Source organism: Haemorhous mexicanus, chromosome 33 (genome assembly GCF_027477595.1).
Source record: "Haemorhous mexicanus isolate bHaeMex1 chromosome 33, bHaeMex1.pri, whole genome shotgun sequence".
NCBI lineage: Eukaryota > Metazoa > Chordata > Aves > Passeriformes > Fringillidae > Haemorhous > Haemorhous mexicanus.
This window is the reverse complement of record NC_082373.1, coordinates 668,729-685,175: the sequence shown is the minus strand read 5'-3', so window position 1 is coordinate 685,175 and position 16,447 is coordinate 668,729. Positions and strand designations below refer to the sequence as shown.

The 16,447-nt window shown below is 56.4% G+C and overlaps 1 protein-coding gene across 1 annotated transcript in view; it reads left to right on the top strand.

Moving 5' to 3' along the window:
• LRP1 (LDL receptor related protein 1) overlaps positions 1–16,447 on the top strand; it is a 91,734-nt gene that overhangs the window by 4,094 nt on the left and 71,193 nt on the right. The window contains exon 2 of the mRNA XM_059871723.1: positions 14,377–14,499. Within this exon, the coding sequence (XP_059727706.1) occupies positions 14,377–14,499 (123 nt within the window). The remainder of the gene's footprint in view (positions 1–14,376; positions 14,500–16,447) is intronic.

The window sequence follows — 16,447 nt, the reverse complement described above, 5'->3', positions numbered from 1 at the left end:
GTGTCTGTGACCCCCCCAGACCCCCCAGGGGGTTTGGCTGTGCCTTTGGGGAGCTGTCCCAAGCCCTTGGATCATCTTTTGGATGGTGCAGGGAGCGCGTGGTTCTGCCAGCGTCCTTTGACCAGCAAGGGTTTGTATGGGAGGTGCTTCCCGAAATCACAGCCAGGGCCGGCCCCAGGGGCCGTGGAGTGCCCGGGGAGAGGGGAGGACACACAGGATGTGCCACATCCTGCTGAGTCAGCACGGCCATCGGCCCGCGGCTTTGTCATGGGGCAGGAGGTTCCTCTTCCAGGCGTGGGGATGATTTCGGTTCCCACATCCACTCCATTTTCCTGGAGCAGATAAATTATTTCTTGTGCCCCCCCAAACCTCCCAGCCCTGATGGGGTCTGAACCTCTCTGTGAGAGCTGCCTGCCAAGCCCAGAGTCCTCTCCCAGCTCACCCCAGCCAGCCATGGGGCTCCACTGGGATGAATCCAGTGGTCCCAGGATTGGGAAGGGGCTCTTTGGAGTGGGTGCTGACTCCAGGAGTGGCAGCTGGCTTGGACTGGGAGCAGTGGATGCATCAGCCTCTTTCCTTCCCACAGTCCTGCCTTTGCCAGGCAGACAGGACTCTCCTTGTGCTTGGGATGAGTTTTTTCTCCATCACCTCCCAGAGAGAGTGTCCAGCTGTGTTCCCATGGACATCCCTCTCCAGGAACTCGGGCTTGGTGGCCGATGGTGCCTCTCAGAGTGCCCGGGGACGTTTTTCTTCCATCACTGCCATCCTCAAACGGAGCATCTCCCCCAGCTGCAGCTTGTTTTCCAGGGGATGCTTTCCCCCTCTCCTTGGGATTTTGCAATCCACCTCGAGCTATTTACAGCCCAGGTTTTGCTGCAGACTGAACTTTCCAGCCCTTTTCACGTGCCCTTTCCTGGGCAGCCTGACCTGCCGGCTGTGGCCGCACCGAATATTTTCGGCATTTTCTAACTCGGCTCAAACTCGTTGTTTTCTTTGCTGTGCAACTCTTTATTTTTGAAGGAAAAACACAGGGTGGGCCGTGAGGGCTGTTCTGGATGTTGTTCCATCGTGAGAGGTTGAGTTCCCCAACGTGGTCTGGCCATTTCTAGGGCTAAATTTAGACTCCAGTGTCCTTCCTGAGCCAGGGAACGGAGCAGGCTGGAGCTGCAGTCATGCAGATGCTGTGCAGGATCACAGACAGTCCCAGCACCTCTCCTGGGGTTGGCAGCAGAATTCTTGGATAATGACCTTGCTGGCAGCTCTGAGCTTCTCCAGTGGGACTGTGCTTGCAGTGCCACCGAGGGGAGGGATGGGAAGAGCATCCCGGGCTCCAGGGAGTGTCGGGAAGGTGAGAGCAGCTCTGTGATGTCCAAAATGTGTGGATTGGGGCAGCGGTGGGAATTGTGGATGTCTGGGAGGGAGTCTAATTGAGTTGGAAGTTGCATCTTTAATTGAGTGGACTAATTAGCCTTTTGCCAGATGCTGTTTCTCCAAATGAGACCACGGTGAGGATGGGCAGGTGTTGGGGGTCACATCCTGGGGACAGGTGGGGATTGGGGGGATCTCATCCTGAGGATGGGCAGGTGTTGGGGGTCACATCCTGGGGACAGGCAGGTATTGGGGGGGGAATCATCCTGAGGATGGGCAGGCACTTGGGGTCTCATCCTGGGGACAGGCAGGTATTGGGGGGGTCTCATCCTGGGGACAGACAGGTATTGGGGGGATCTCATCCTGAGGATGGGCAGGCATTTGGGGTCTCATCCTGGGGACAGGCAGATATTGGGGGGGGGGAATCTCATCCTGAGGATGGGCAGGTGTTGGGGGTCTCATCCTGCGTGTGCCAGAGCTGGGCAGGTGGGGGCTGAGTGTGGGGGCTGCTGCTGAATTGGGGGGCTGCAGTGTCAGGAGATGGAGAGGAATCACTGCTCTCACTGCTCTTGCATTCAGGGCTCTGCCATCCATCCCTTGCTGACTGAGTCAGGAGGATTCCAGCTGGGGGAGGCTTTGGGAGCCATCCTGCTGCTGCCCCCATGCCCCAGCATCCCTGGGGATGCCCGGGTTTGTTTGCTGGGGGCTGCCAGGCAAAAACTGAAATGTGCTGAGAGCTTTGAATGGCATCAATCTCGCCCATTTACCTGCAGCTCTTTGTTTGTGGGCTCGTGTTCCTGGGTCACAGCTGGCCAGCAGCGTGGCCACAGCTCGTGCAGGAGTGTCTGCACCCCCTGGCCCTGCACTGGGCTCCTCGGGAGTCCCTGCTGGTGTCTCCTCCTCTGCTTCCCTGTGCCCTGCATGCTGATTTTCTCAGCTCTGGGATGTCGTGGCCTGAAGGGTGGCACAGGGACACAAACCCTGAGCCGTGGGGAGCAGCAGGATGCCCCCCTGCCCACCCTGCCCTCTGCTAGTGTGTGCCCACCCACTCCAGCTGGAGTCACATCCGGGGGGCAAGAAGGTATTGGGAGAGGGGTCTCATCCTGAGGGTGTTTGCAGGAGTCTTGCCTGTCCCCTGCTGCCGGTGTCACCACCCCTGGGCTGTCCCTGACCCTGTCCCTGCCGGGGGAGCGGCTCCAGATGATTTCCACCACTTAGAGGGGCACAGACACCCCGAACCACGCTGCTGCTTTCCATGATCCCATCCTCTCCAGGCACCGGGAGCTGCTCCCAGCGCAGGGAAAGGCTGTGAAGGGTTTCCTCCCGGCGGGTATCGTGGTGCTTTTTTATTGTTTGGAAAAGGAAGCACTTGGCTTTAATACTTCCCGCTCCAGCCGCCTTCCCAGCGGCCGGGGCGGATGCTGCGGGGCACCGGGGCGAGCGCCGCGTGGAGCGGGGCGGTGCCGCCGCCTCCGCCCCGGCCCGGCCCCGCATCCTTGGGTCGGTGCCCACGGCCGAGGCTCCGCTTCCTGCCGCAGCCCCCGGCCCTTCCAGATGGGTTTGCTCAGCCTCTCCTCTGCCGGCCTGCAGCGTGTTTTCCCCCGGGAAAAGTGGATTTGGAGCCTGGTTTAGTCACCAGTGCCGTGCTCTCCTCCCCGGCTGCTCTGCTGCCCATCCCTGTGCTTTTTCAGTTGCAGAAAATCCTAAATTTTCTGTTCTTGCAACTTACAGAGGTTAAAAGCAGTGAAAGCAGCGTCCCTGACCTGCAGGAACCCCCTGGGAACATCCGGTGGAGGTGCCAAGGGGTCAGGCAGCATTTGGGACACAGCATCAGCTCAGGGCTGGCCCTGCCAATTCCTCTGTCACCGTTTGTACCAGTTACAGACAGGTGGGACATTTCACCGTGCCAGGGATGTTTTTCCAGTGGAGCAGCTGCCACCTGGAAGCCGTGCAGGACCTGCTTTTCCAGGATGTGCTGTCAAGGAATCCCCAAAGCTTTGCCCTCACCCGGCAGCACGTGCTTGCTGTGCTGGGTGACACTGGAGCTGTGTCCCCACGGGCTGGTTTTGGGGACTGGGATGGGAATTGGTGACAGCCAAAAGCTGTGGCAGGAGCAGGGCAGGGCCGTGGTGTTGTCTGGGGTTGTTATCCCTGGAGAGACCTTGAGGTTGCAGGAGATTGTGCTGTGCAGTGGTGGCTCTGTGACCTTGTGCTCCACAGAGCTGGGAGATGCTCTGAGGTCCCCCAGTGGAGCCAGGTCCCCAGGGGACATCAGGAGGTGACCTGGAGGTTTGGAACAGGTCTGGCTCTCCGTGTCCTCATGCCTTGATCTTCTCCAGCCTCTTGGAGCATCCAGCATCTCCTGGGGGGTGACCCTGCCCTGGCTGGGGTGGGACCCCTCTGTGCACTCCAGTGAGGACCCACAGGTGTGGCCACCCCAAGGCTCCCAAATCCCAGCTGGATCATCCCTGGCTACGTTCACACGGGCAGGTGGAGCCGAATCCAGAGCAACTCCCCGCGCTGCTCGGGAATAAAAGTCCCTTTATGCCGGAATAATTAGTGTACTCAGAGCATGCTAATTATTCTGGGATAAAAGTGACTTTTATTCCAGCAGAGTGTCCTCTCAAAGGGCCCTTTCTGCCCGCTCCCAGGGCACAATAGCTGCTCTGCTCCGTTTCCCCATCCCAGACAAAGTCCTTATTTGCGGAGGCAGCGAAATTGAGTTGACTAATGAATTAAGGCCAATGGTTCTGGCCGGGCTCCAGCCCTTTGAAAGCCTTGGCGAGCTGATGCCCGGCCTGCTGGGAGGAAGCACAGACCCTCCTGCCCCACCAAGCCCCTGGCAGCCTCCTCTCCTCTCCCCTCCCTCCCTCCCTTCCAGCTGCCGGGATGAAATGCCTATTAATCTATCCTGTGGAATTGCTTTATTCCCGGCGCAGGCAGGGCTCTGGAGGGAGCCTTATCAGCTCCAGCCACAGGCCATAAATAACCACGGCAGATCCTGTTTGGGTTCCCAACTGCCCAGGGTATAAACATCCCACTCCTATTGCTGGGATAAATACAGGGAATGAAGGCTGGGCAGGTAGGGGAGGTGGGGGGGCTCTGCAGGCCCTGCTGCCCCCTCCCCATCCCTCCTCTGAGGAAGGAAAAGGGGACACGGGGCACCCTGGAAGGGATTGCCACAAGCCAGGGCTGCCTGCAGCCCATCCAACTGCACCCAGAGGATTTAAGCCACTTTCTCCTGGCTGCAAATGCTTTTTTCTTCCCCTTTTTTTCCTCCCCCCGCCCCACCTCGCATTTTTTTTCCCATTTAAATTGCAGATAAGCTGCAAAAAAGAATAATACTCAAAAAACGGGATTCTCCCTTGAATCCCCCTTGGCTGTGGGGCTGGAGCTGCCCCTCCCCAGCACAGTTAGGATGATCCAGCTCTTTTTTTTTTTTTAATTTTGTTATTATTATTATCCCTAGTTCTGGCAATGCCAGAGCTTTCGTTTCATCTGGCTCCATCTCCTGCCATTTTTCAGCTCGTTCTGCTGTGGACTATCGGTGGGGCTGGAGGCGGGAGGGGATCGCGGCTCTCCCGGCTCCTGAATTTGGTTTAAAATGCAAATCTTTCCTTTATTCCTTTTTTTTTTTTTTTTTTTTTTTTTTTTTCTTTTAATGGATTTCATCTGAAGGCGGCGGAGCTGCTGGAGCCTGGGGAGCGGGAGGGGAAGGGGCTGGGCGGGGGGGGGGGGGGGGGGGGGGGGGGAGCGCATTCCTCGCAGATTTCCTGATGCGTGTTCGCATGGAAATCGCCTCCCCCCGGATGCGTTTGAAGTCAGGTGACGCCGAGCTGCGGGATGGACGCAGCCCTGCGAGCCGCAATATGATTTTTCTATGATTTTTATCCCCCTTCCCCCTCCTCGGGGATGCTGCGGGCAGCTCCTGCCTCCATCTCCTGCCTCCCTTGGGATGCGCTCGCCCGTCCTTCCTCCTCCTCCTCCTCCCTGTCCCCCCCCCACATCCTGGCTCTGCTCCTTTGTCTGGGTTTGGAGGCAGCCTTGGCAGGTCCTGGCTGCTGGGAATTCCATCCCGGTGCCCCTGCTGGGGCTGCTGGGGACCCTGGAGCTGTCACCTCTTGCTTGACCCTAAAGAGGGACATTGGGATGGCATCTCCATGGGGTGCCCAGTGCAGGGATCCAGTGGCTCCCAATCCATGGGTGTCCCTTGGGGAGTGTCCACGTGGGCAATAATGAGAGGATGTGTGGAATAAAACCAGTGGGAAAGGTCCAGGGATGTGCTGGTGGGATGTGGGGATGAGCAGAGGGTGCTGGGCCCATCCTGCCTGTCCCTCTGGGGTGTGACAGGGGGGTGACAGCTCTGCTGTCCCTCTGGGGTGTGACAGGGGGGCTGGGGGGCTGCTGGGGACCTTGGAGCTGTCACCTCTTGCTTGACCCTAAAGAGGGACATTGGGATGGCATCTCCATGGGGTGCCCAGTGCAGGGGTCCAGTGGCTCTCAATCTGTGTCCCATGGGCAGGGATGGGTGTCCCTTGCCATGGGGAGTGTCCAGGTGGTCAAAAATGGGAGAATGTGGAACAAAACCAGTGGGAAAGGGCCAGGGATGTGCTGGTGGGAATGAGCAGAAGATGCTGGGCCCATCCTGCCTGTCCCTCTGGGGTGTGACAGGGGGGCTGGGGGGCTGCTGGGGACCTTGGAGCTGTCACCTCTTGCTTGACCCCAGAGAGGGACATTGGGATGGCATCTCCCCATCCCTGGGGTGCCCAGTGTAGGGATCCAGTGGCTCCCAATCCATGGGTGTCCCATGCCATGGGGAATGTCCAGGTGGGCAAAAATGGGAGAATGTGGAACAAAACCAGTGGGAAAGAGCCAGGGATGTGCTGGCGGGAATGAGCAGACGATGCTGGGCCCATCCTGCCTGTCCCTCTGGGGTGTGACAGGGGGGTGACAGCAGGTCTGTCACCTGGGTCTGGGGGCAGGTAGGATCTTCCAGCTGCTTCCCACCAGCATCATCCCTTGGTCAGGGCTGGGTGGAAACCAGGGATGGAAAACCAGAGAAGGCCTGGCACGGTGGGGCTGAAGTGATGGTGGGGTTTGGTTCTGCTTGGATTTGTTGTTGTCTCCTTGTGGGGGTTCAGGAAGGGGCAGAATCAGAGTGAACCTGTGCAGGGCCCATCTGAGCACCCAACCCAGCAGAACCTGCCCCAGGAACGGCCCAGAGCTGCCATCCCAACACCTCTGGCACAGCAGAGCCAGCCTTGCCTTCTCCAAATCTTTTTTTTGTTTGTTTGGGAAGGGTGAGCACCTCGTGATTCCATAGTCCGACTTGAAGGGGAAAAGGGGAGAAAAGCCGAATTTTAAAGTCAATATTTACTCAGCAATGGGCCGTCCCCCTCCCCCAGCCCCGCCGCATACCTGCGGGAATGGCCGGGAGCCCTGAGGTCCTGGAAGCTCCGAGCAGGGATCTGGTTTGAATCTTCCCCTTTCCGAGGGGGCCGGATGGAAGAATTGCAAAAATGCATTTGAACTGTTTTGGGATGGTGTGCTTAAATGCAAAACAAACAGCTGAGCCTTCCTTTTCCCTTTCCCCCCTGGAAAAATGTGCCTCAAACCTGAGGGTTTGGTATTTTAAATGTCTCTATTACTTAGTTCAGCTCTCGGGAGGTGGAAAATTTACTGGATTTGGGGTTTGAGGATCAGCCTCGAGCTCCAGCCCAGGGAGGAGGGAGCAGGATGGGCTCCAGGCTTTGGCCTTCCCAGTTCCTGAGGCTGCAGAGAAACTCCAGGACACTGGAACTTCTGAAAACACAAACAAAAATGGAACAAATCCCCTTTTTTTTCTGTAGTTTGGGGACAGAGGACGGATGATGTGGGGGAGAGGAGTGAAGCCTCAAGTGGCTGATGTGGTTTTGGTGGGTTTTGTGTGTTGAATGTGGTTGAGTTGGTGTCTTGGGTGACTCCACAAGATTCCAGGCTGGGGAGGTCCCACAGGGGCCGTGGGCTCAGCTCTGACTGGGAAGAGTGGCCAGGAGAAAGGAAGGAAGGAGATGGAAGGAGAAAGGGATCCACAGGGAAGGAGGAAGATGAGGAACATTGGGATGAAGACCTGGTGCTCATCTGCCTGATGGAACAGGCTCTGCCAAAAAAAGGGCCAAATCTGCCCCAAACACAACAACCTGCCCTGTTTGGGGGTGCTCCATCCTGAGGTGGGCACGGAGACCTGGAGGAGCTCGGGGTGGGAATATTTCCCTCTGGAGTGGGTTTGTTCCCTCCCTTTCGTGCTCCTTTCTCCCCCAGAACATCTGGTTTGTGAATCCCAGCCTGTATTTATGGCCAGCACCATTTCCTGGCCGGACGCCTCCTCCTGAGGAGAGGAGGAGGAGCTGGGCTGAGGAGGAAGCAGGGCAGGAGTTCCTTCAAATTTTTGTGCTTTGCTTCCAGTCTCTCCAGGTTTTTATGTCGTCCCCATCCCTTGTGTGGCCTTTGCTGCAGGATCTGCTTCTCCACCTCTCCAACAGCCTGTTTTGGTGTCCATTTCTTATTTTAGGCAGAAAAATCAGATGGTTTTTGGTGGTTGTGCTTGCCAACCCCTTTCCCAACCCACCACAAAGCCTCTGGGTGTCCATGGAATTCTGGTGTCAGGCTCTTGGTCCCCTTCCCACCTGGGCAGATGCTGCTGGGATGTTTCTTTGCACCCTGTCCTGAAGAGCAATTCCATTTCTTGCCCCCAAATGGATTTTTTTTGGACCACTTTGGTTTTGGACCTTTTTTGTGTTTGGGCCTTTCTGTTTTTCTGGCCTTCTGGGGGCCCTTTTTTTGTAGGGTCTAATTTTTGGCCTTTTTTATCCCATTTTTGGGAGGCCCTTTTTGGAGAGGTAGGGCCTTGTTTTGGGGACCTCTTTTATTTTGTGCCTTTTTTGAGGCCCTTTTCTTACATGCTTATTTGAGATCCTTTTATTTCTCCACTTTTCCTATTCCTTTTTTTTTTTTTTTTTGCCACATTTTAGTGCCATTCCTTTCAGAATGTCTCCTTTCAGACCCCCCTTGGTTGTGTTTATTTTCTCATCATCTTTTGGCCCTTTTTTTGGGGTCGAGCATTTTTTGGGCACCTCTTCTATTTTATGCCTCTTTGGGAGCCCTTTCCTTACGTGCCTTTTTTGTGACTCTTTTATATCTCCACTTTTCTTGTCCCTTTTTTTTTTTGGTCACATTTTAGTGCCATTTCTTCTCCTTTCAGACCCTCCTTTGGTTGTGTTTGTTTTCCCACCATCCCATCATCTTTTGGCCCTTTTTTGGAGGGTAGGGCCTTTTTTAAGACCCTTTTATTTCTCCACTTTTCCTATCCCTTTTTTTTTTTTTTTTTGGCCACATTTTAGTGCCATTTCTTCTCCTTTCAGACCCTCCTTTGGGTGTGTTTATTTTCCCATCATCTTTTGGCCCTTTTTTTGGGGACCTCTTTTATTTTGTGCCTCTTTGGGAGCCCTTTCCTTACGTGCCTTTTTTGAGACCCTTTTATATCTCCACTTTTCCTGTCCCTTTTTTGACCACATTTTAGTGCCATTCCTTCTCCTTTCGGACCCTCCTTGGGTGTGTTTATTCCCCCTCATCTCTCGGCTATTTTGACGAACTTCTGCCGCGTTTTTAGCGCGGTTTTGTCCCCTTTGAGTCCCCTCTCGAGCTGGGGTCTCTCTCCTCTGGCTGCCAAGGCTGGGACGTGTCCCTGCAGCTGCCCCAGCCCCGCTCTGAGCCGCCCATTGTGCCTCGATGAAGGCGCCTTTATTCCCCGTCCCGGAGCCGTGGCTCCGCTGCCATCGCCGCTGCTGGCGGCTCGGGGAGGGAATTTTGGCTCTGGGAGAGGGATGCATGAACAGAGACACCTTCTCTGATTGTCCACCTGGCACTGAGGGTGTTGAACCCGCTGGGAACACGCTGTGCCAGGGCAGGGGATGAGCAGGGAATGCCAAGGAGCCTCGGGAGTGATCGCATTCCGTCCTCTCCTTGCCCTGAGCCGCGGTGCCTGTGGCTCTTCCTGGGCTGGGAATGGGTTTGGGTGGGTTGGGAATGGGTTTGGGTGGGTTTGGGTGGGTTTGGGTGGATTGGGAATGGGTTTGGGTGGGTTTGGGTGGGTTTGGGAGGGTTTGGGAGGGTTTGGATGGGTTTGAATGGGTTTGGATGGGTTTGGGTGGGTGTGGGTGCCCTGTGGTGGTGAGGAGCTCTCTGGGCTCACCCTGCATGGATCAGCTCCTGTCTGGAAGGGCAGGTGTCCTCAGGATGGTGTCAGTGCTTGGAAGGAATCCCAGTGTTCCTGCTCTGGGCCTGGAGCTGGGAATGCTCAGGAATGGTGTGGCCAGCAGGAGCAGGGAGCTCATCCTGCCCCTGTGCTCAGCCCTGGCGAGGGCACACCTGAGCCGTGGTGCCTCTGGTTCTTCCTGTGCTTGGAATGGGTTTGGGTGGGTTTGGGTGCCCTGTGGTGGTGAGGAGCTCTCTGGGCTCACCCTGCATGGATCAGCTCCTGTCTGGAAGGGCAGGTGTCCTCAGGATGGTGTCAGTGCTTGGAAGGAATCCCAGTGTTCCTGCTCTGGTGCTGGAGCTGGGAATGCTCCGGATGGAGGTGCTGGTGCTGAGTGATGGCTCCTCCCAGCATCCCTGCTCCAGGAATGGTATGGCCAGCAGGAGCAGGGAGCTCATCCTGCCCCTGTGCTCAGCACTGGTGAGGGCACACCTCGAGTGCTGTGTCCAGGTCTGACCCCTCAGGCTGGGAAGGACGTTGAGATGGTGGCTAATGCAGTTTGGTGTTCTGCTTGTGTTCACTGATACATTAACCCCATTTTTAGATTCATTTAAGCCCCTCACTGAGCTGGGTTTAGTGGAACCAGGAGGCTGGATTGACTTTCCCCCTCCTCACACATGTCCATCCTCCAGTTTTGCCTCACATCCAGGAAGTTGTGCTCTCTTCATCCCAGATTCAGTGCTGGGAACTGGTTTGTTTGGGATTGAGGTGTGGTTATTGTACTTTGGGACCTCAGGATCTCTCCTGAGCGTGTCCAGAGGAGGCAACGAGGCTGGAGAGGGGCTGGGAACACAAACCCTGTGAGGAACAGCTGAGGGAGCTGGGGATGCTCAGCCTGGAGAAAAGGAGACTCAGGGGTGCCCTCATCACTCTCTGCAGCTCCTGAAAGGTGCCTGTGCTCAGCTGGGGCTGGGCTCTTTCTCCAGGAGCTGACAGAACCAGAGGACACAGCCTCAGGCTGCATGAAAGGAAATTCAGGTTGGATATTGGGAAAAATTTTACAGAAAAAGTGATAAATTCTGGAATGTTCTGCCTGGGGAGGTGGTGGAGTCACCATCCCTGGGGGTGTTTAACAAAGCCTGGATGTGGCACTGGGTGCCAGGGTTGAATTGAGGTGTTGGGGCTGGGTTGGACTCCATGACCTTTAGGGTCTCTTCCAACCTGGTCATTCTTTGAATTCTGTGAATTTTGGGAATTCCCAGGGCAGGGGGAGGTGGTGGAGTCACAACCCTGGGTGTGTTTAACAAAGCCTGGATGTGGCACTGGGGGCCAGGGTTGAGGTGAGGTGTTTAGGGCATGGGTTGGACTCCATGGTCTTTAAGGTCTCTTCCAACCCAGCGGTTCTGTGATTCTGCGATCGGTGTCTCCTGGTTTCCCATCCCACAAACAGCCTCTTGGCAATGGCTTCCCAGGGATTTGCCCTCCTGTAGCTCTGCCTGCTCCTTTGGGAAGTGAAAGTTGTGGGCTGGAGTGGCTGCTGCAGCCACAGGTCACGCTGTGGCTGCTGGAGACCTGGGAGGATGAGGAGGAGCAGGAAATCCAAGAGAGTGTCAGCTCTTTGCTGTGGTTTTCTTAATGAATCCTGCCTTGGATGTGCCTGTGGCTGGGAGGTGGAGGCGTCAGATGAGCTCCACTGGGAAGAGGGGGTGGAAGGGCTGGATTTGGAGCAGAGGATCCTGTCCCTGAGCCTGGTGGGAGGAAGGGGAAAGGGGACAGGCTCAGGCTGTGCCTCTGGCCTAGGGAAGGTGGAGGGGAAGGCCAGGGATGCTCCATCCATTTTGATCCGTCCAGTCTCCATCTTGGCAGTGCCGAGCAGCAGCTCCCACGCCGCCGGTGAGCAGGGGAGGAAGGCAGGCAGGGAAGCAGCAGGTTGGCAGGAGGAGCCACACTCCCATCGCAGCAAACAGCATCAGGCAAAGCCCTGTGCAGCTCCCAGGGGTAATCAGGGTTGTGGCAGGGTGGGAAGTGTCCTGCCACCCTTCAGGGATGGGGTTGGGATTAGGGACAGCATCATCCTCATCCTCTCCCCTTGCAGCCTCCCGTGCTGTGCAGCAGCCCCGTGGCAGGAGGAGGATGCAGGCACAGATCCCCGCCTTTGCTGGGCTGAGCAGGAAGTGAAGTGGATCCTGGGAGAGGGGAATTTGGCAGGAGAGCAGGGATGCCACGAGATGAATGTTTTGGGAATTGCGTGTGTGGCTGCCTTTGCTCGAACAAGGGCTCACAGTTGCCTTGGGTTTGCAATAGCTCCGGCCACTCCCAGGGCTGGGGCTGGACAGTGACCCCCCCATGGCAGTGACCCCCCCATGGCTGTGACCCCCCTCCCCATTTCAGTGACCCCCATGGCAGTGACCCCCCCCTCATGGCAATGACCCCCCGCGGCAGTGACCTCTCCATGACTGTGACCCCGCTATGGCTGTGACCCCTCCATGGCAGTGACCCCCCCCCCCCCCCCCCATGGCAGTGACCCCCCACCATGGCAGTGACCCCTCCATGGCTGTGACCCCCATTTCAGTGATCCCCCCCCATGGCAGTGACCCCCATGGCTGTGACCCCTCCATGGCTGTGACCCCCATTTCAGTGATCCTCCCCATGGCAGTGACCCCCATGGCAGTGACCCCCCCACCATGGCAGTGACCCCTCCATGGCTGTGACCCCCATTTCAGTGATCCCCCCCCATGGCAGTGACCCCCATGGCTGTGACCCCCATGGCCAATGACCCCCCCCGATTTCAGTGATCCCCATGGCAATGACCCCCCCATGGCTGTGACCCCCCTATGGCAGTGACCCCTCCATGGCAGTGACCCCCCGCCCCCATGGCAGTGACCCCCATGGCTGTGACCCCCTCCCCCCATGGCTGTGACCTCCATGCCAGTGACCCCCCCGATTTCAGTGATCCCCATGGCAATGACCCCCCCCATGGCAATGATCCCCCCATGGTTGTTAACCCCCCCATGGCAGTGACCCCCATGGCAGTGACCCCCCCACCCCCATGGCAGTGACCCCCATGGCAGTGACCCCCCCCCCTCCCCCATTTCAGTGACCCCCATGGCTGTGACCCCCCCCATGGCAGTGACCCCCCCCATGGCTGTGACCCTCCCCATTTCAGTGACCCTCCCCATGGCTGTGACCCCTCCATGGCTGTGACCCCCCATGGCTATGACCCCCATGGCAGTGACCCTCCCCCTTTCAGTGACCCCCATTTCAGTGACATTTCATAGTAGTGACCCCCCCCCCCCCATGGCTGGGACCCCCTGTTTCAGTGACCCCCATTGCAGCTCATGTTTGGGGGGCACAATTCCCCCCCCCTGCCATTTCAGTGACCCCCCCATGGCAGTGACCCCCCCCGTGGCTGTGACCCCCATTTCAGTGCCCCCCATTTCAGTGCTCCCCCCATTGCAGCCTCTCCTTTTGGGAGGGTGCAATGACCCCCCCATTTCAGTGACTCTCATGGCAGTGACCCCCCCATGGCAGTGACCCCCATGGCTGTGACTGCCATGGCTGTGACCCCCCCCCCCCATGGCTGTGACCCTCCCCCCCCCCCATTTCAGTGACCGCCATGGCTGTGACCCCCCCCATGGCAGTGACCCCCATGTCTGTGACTGCCATGGCTGTGACCCCCCCCCCATGGCTGTGACCCCCCCCCCCCCCATTTCAGTGACCCCCATGGCTGTGACCCCCCCATGGCTGTGACCTCCATGGCTGTGACCCCCCCATGGCTGTGACCTCCATGGCAGTGACCCCTCCATGGCTGTGACCCCCCCATTTCAGTGCCCCCCATTTCAGTGTCCCCCCTATTGCAGCCTCTCCTTTTGGGAGGGTGCAATGACCCCCCCATTTTAGTGACTCCCATGGCTGTGACCCCCATGGCAGTGACCCCCCCCCCCATTTCAGTGACCCCCCCATGGCAGTGACCCCTCCATGGCTGTGACCCCTCCATTTCAGTGCCCCCCATTGCAGCCTCTCCTTTTGGGAGGGTGCAATGACCCCCCCATTTCAGTGACTCTCATGGCAGTGACCCCCCCATGGCAATGACCCCCATGGCAGTGACCCCTCCATGGCTGTGACCCACCCATTTCAGTGCCCCCCATTTCAGTGCCCCCCCGAGGCATGGGCAGGAGGCTCTTCCCAGCCTTTCTCCCTCTCTAGACTCAGGATTTTGGCTTTTCCTGCTGGTTTTCCCTCTATCCCTTTTCCCTCCCCGTGTGTCCCATGAGGAATGTGGGGTCAGCCTTCCCCGGGCTCCTGGACATGGGATGGATGGATCCCCATCCTGCTGTTGTCCTCATGATTTAAAAAACCATCACTTTTTAATTTGTTCTCATTTGGGTTTTCTTGTTTTTGCCCTGTTTTTCTCTTGCCTAGCACAGAAAACGAAGCGCCTCTGGCTCCCAGGAGCTAATTCATCCAAGTTAAATGATCTTTAAAATCTGCGAGCGCATCACAGTGCTCGACTCCTGTTTTCTCCTGGTGTAATTAATGCTCCAGCTTAAATTTCCTCCTTTCCTTAGGGGCAAGCTTGATGGATCCGGTGCCGGGCTCAAACTTCTGCCAAGCCATAGGAAAGAAATCATCCCTCCCCCCCAAAAAAAAAAGAACAACAAAAAACCCCAAACCAATCTTGGCCTTTAATTGAAATTTGATTTTTCTTTTGAAACAGCTTGTCCTTGGGAAGAAACTGATGTTGTTTATTATCGTTATTTCTTTTTTTCATCCAGCACCGAAGACTTGTAGCCCCAAACAGTTTGCATGCAAAGATCAGATTACGTGCATATCTAAGGGCTGGCGCTGTGACGGGGAGAAGGATTGTCCCGATGGCTCGGATGAATCTCCCGACATATGTATGTATGCCTTTCCTTCCTCCTTCCTCTTCCTCCTTCCTCCTTCCTCTTCCTCTGGGTTTGCTCCATCTCTCCATGGGTGTTACAGGACCCCAGGCAGCCGTTGCACAATGTTCTACCTCAGCTCGCCTTGCAGCCCCTCGGGGTGGGGGGTGTCCATTCCGTCCATCTGTCTATCCGTCCATCCATCCATCATCCATCATCCATCCATCCATCCATGATCCATCCATCCATCCATCCATCCATCCATCCATCATCCATCCATCCATCCATCCATCCATCCATGATCCATCCATCATCCATCCATCCATCCATCCATCATCCATCCATCATCCATCCATCCATCCATCCATCCATCATCCATCCATCATCCATCCATCCATCCATCCATCCATCCATCCATCCATCCATCCAAACCTCCATCCATCCATCCATCCATCCATCCATCCATCCATCCATCCATCCATCCATCTTCCATCCATCCATTATCCATCCATCCATCCATCATCCATCCATCATCCATCCATCATCCATCCATCCATCCATCCATCCATCCATCCATCATCCATCCATCCATCCATCCATCCATCCATCATCCATCCATCCATCCATCATCCATCCCTCCATCCATCCATCCATCCCTCCATCCATCCCTCCATCCATCCATCCATCATCCATCCATCCATCCATCATCCATCCATCCTCCATTCATCCATCCATCCATCCATCCATCCATCCATCCATCATCCATCCATCCATCCATCCATCCATCCATCCATCCATCATCCATCCATCCATCCATCCATCCATCATCCATCCATCCATCCATCATCCATCCATCCATCCATCATCCATCCATCCATCCATCCATCCATCCATCCATCCATCATCCATCCATCCATCCATCATCCATCCATCCATCTTCCATCCATCCATCATCCATCCCTCCATCCATCCATCCATCCATCCATCCATCCATCATCCATCCATCCATCCATCCATCCATCCATCCATCCTCCATCCATCCATCCATCATCCATCCATCCCTCCATCATCCATCCATCCATCATCCATCCATCATCCATCCCTCCATCCATCCATCCCTCCATCCATCCATCATCCATCCATCCATCCATCCATCCATCCATCCTCCATCCATCCATCCATCATCCATCCATCCCTCCATCATCCATCCATCCATCATCCATCCATCATCCATCCCTCCATCCATCCATCCCTCCATCCATCCATCATCCATCCATCCATCCATCCATCCATCCACCCATCCATCCATCTCTCCATCATCCATCCATCATCCATCCATCCATCATCCATCCATCCATCCATCCATCCATCCATCCATCCATCCATCCATCATCCATCCATCCATCCATCCATCCATCCATCCATCCATCCATCATCCATCCATCCATCCATCCATCCATCCATCATCCATCATCCTTCTTTCCGTCTGTCCATCCATTTTTCCAATCCAGCCTCCTCCACGGGGGTTAACTCATTATTTTTTTTTTCCATCAAAATGGATGTGCACGAGGAAGGGAGAGTCAGCAGCAGTGTCCCCCCATCTTGGGCACCTCGGCATTCCTGGGCACGGGGAGGGAGGGAAGGAGATCCCTGGGTGTCCCAGGGAGCAGCTGGCCAGGGGACATCGCTGTCCCAGCTGGGGTTTGGGGTTGGGATGCTGGGTTGGGCTCACTGGTGGGCACAGCTCTGGAGGTGCTCCCTCAGATGGGGTGGTGGAGTCACTCTGGGAGGAAACAGAGAACTGGGATGGGTGAGGTGAGGTGTGGGGTGGGAATTGGGGGGTGTCTGCAGAGGGGTCACAGCTCTGGTGACACCAGGGATGGTGGCTGTGCCAGTACCGCTGTGCTGGGAGCTCTGCTCTGGCCAGGCTGGAGCAAAGAACCACCTGAGAACCGCCTGTCCC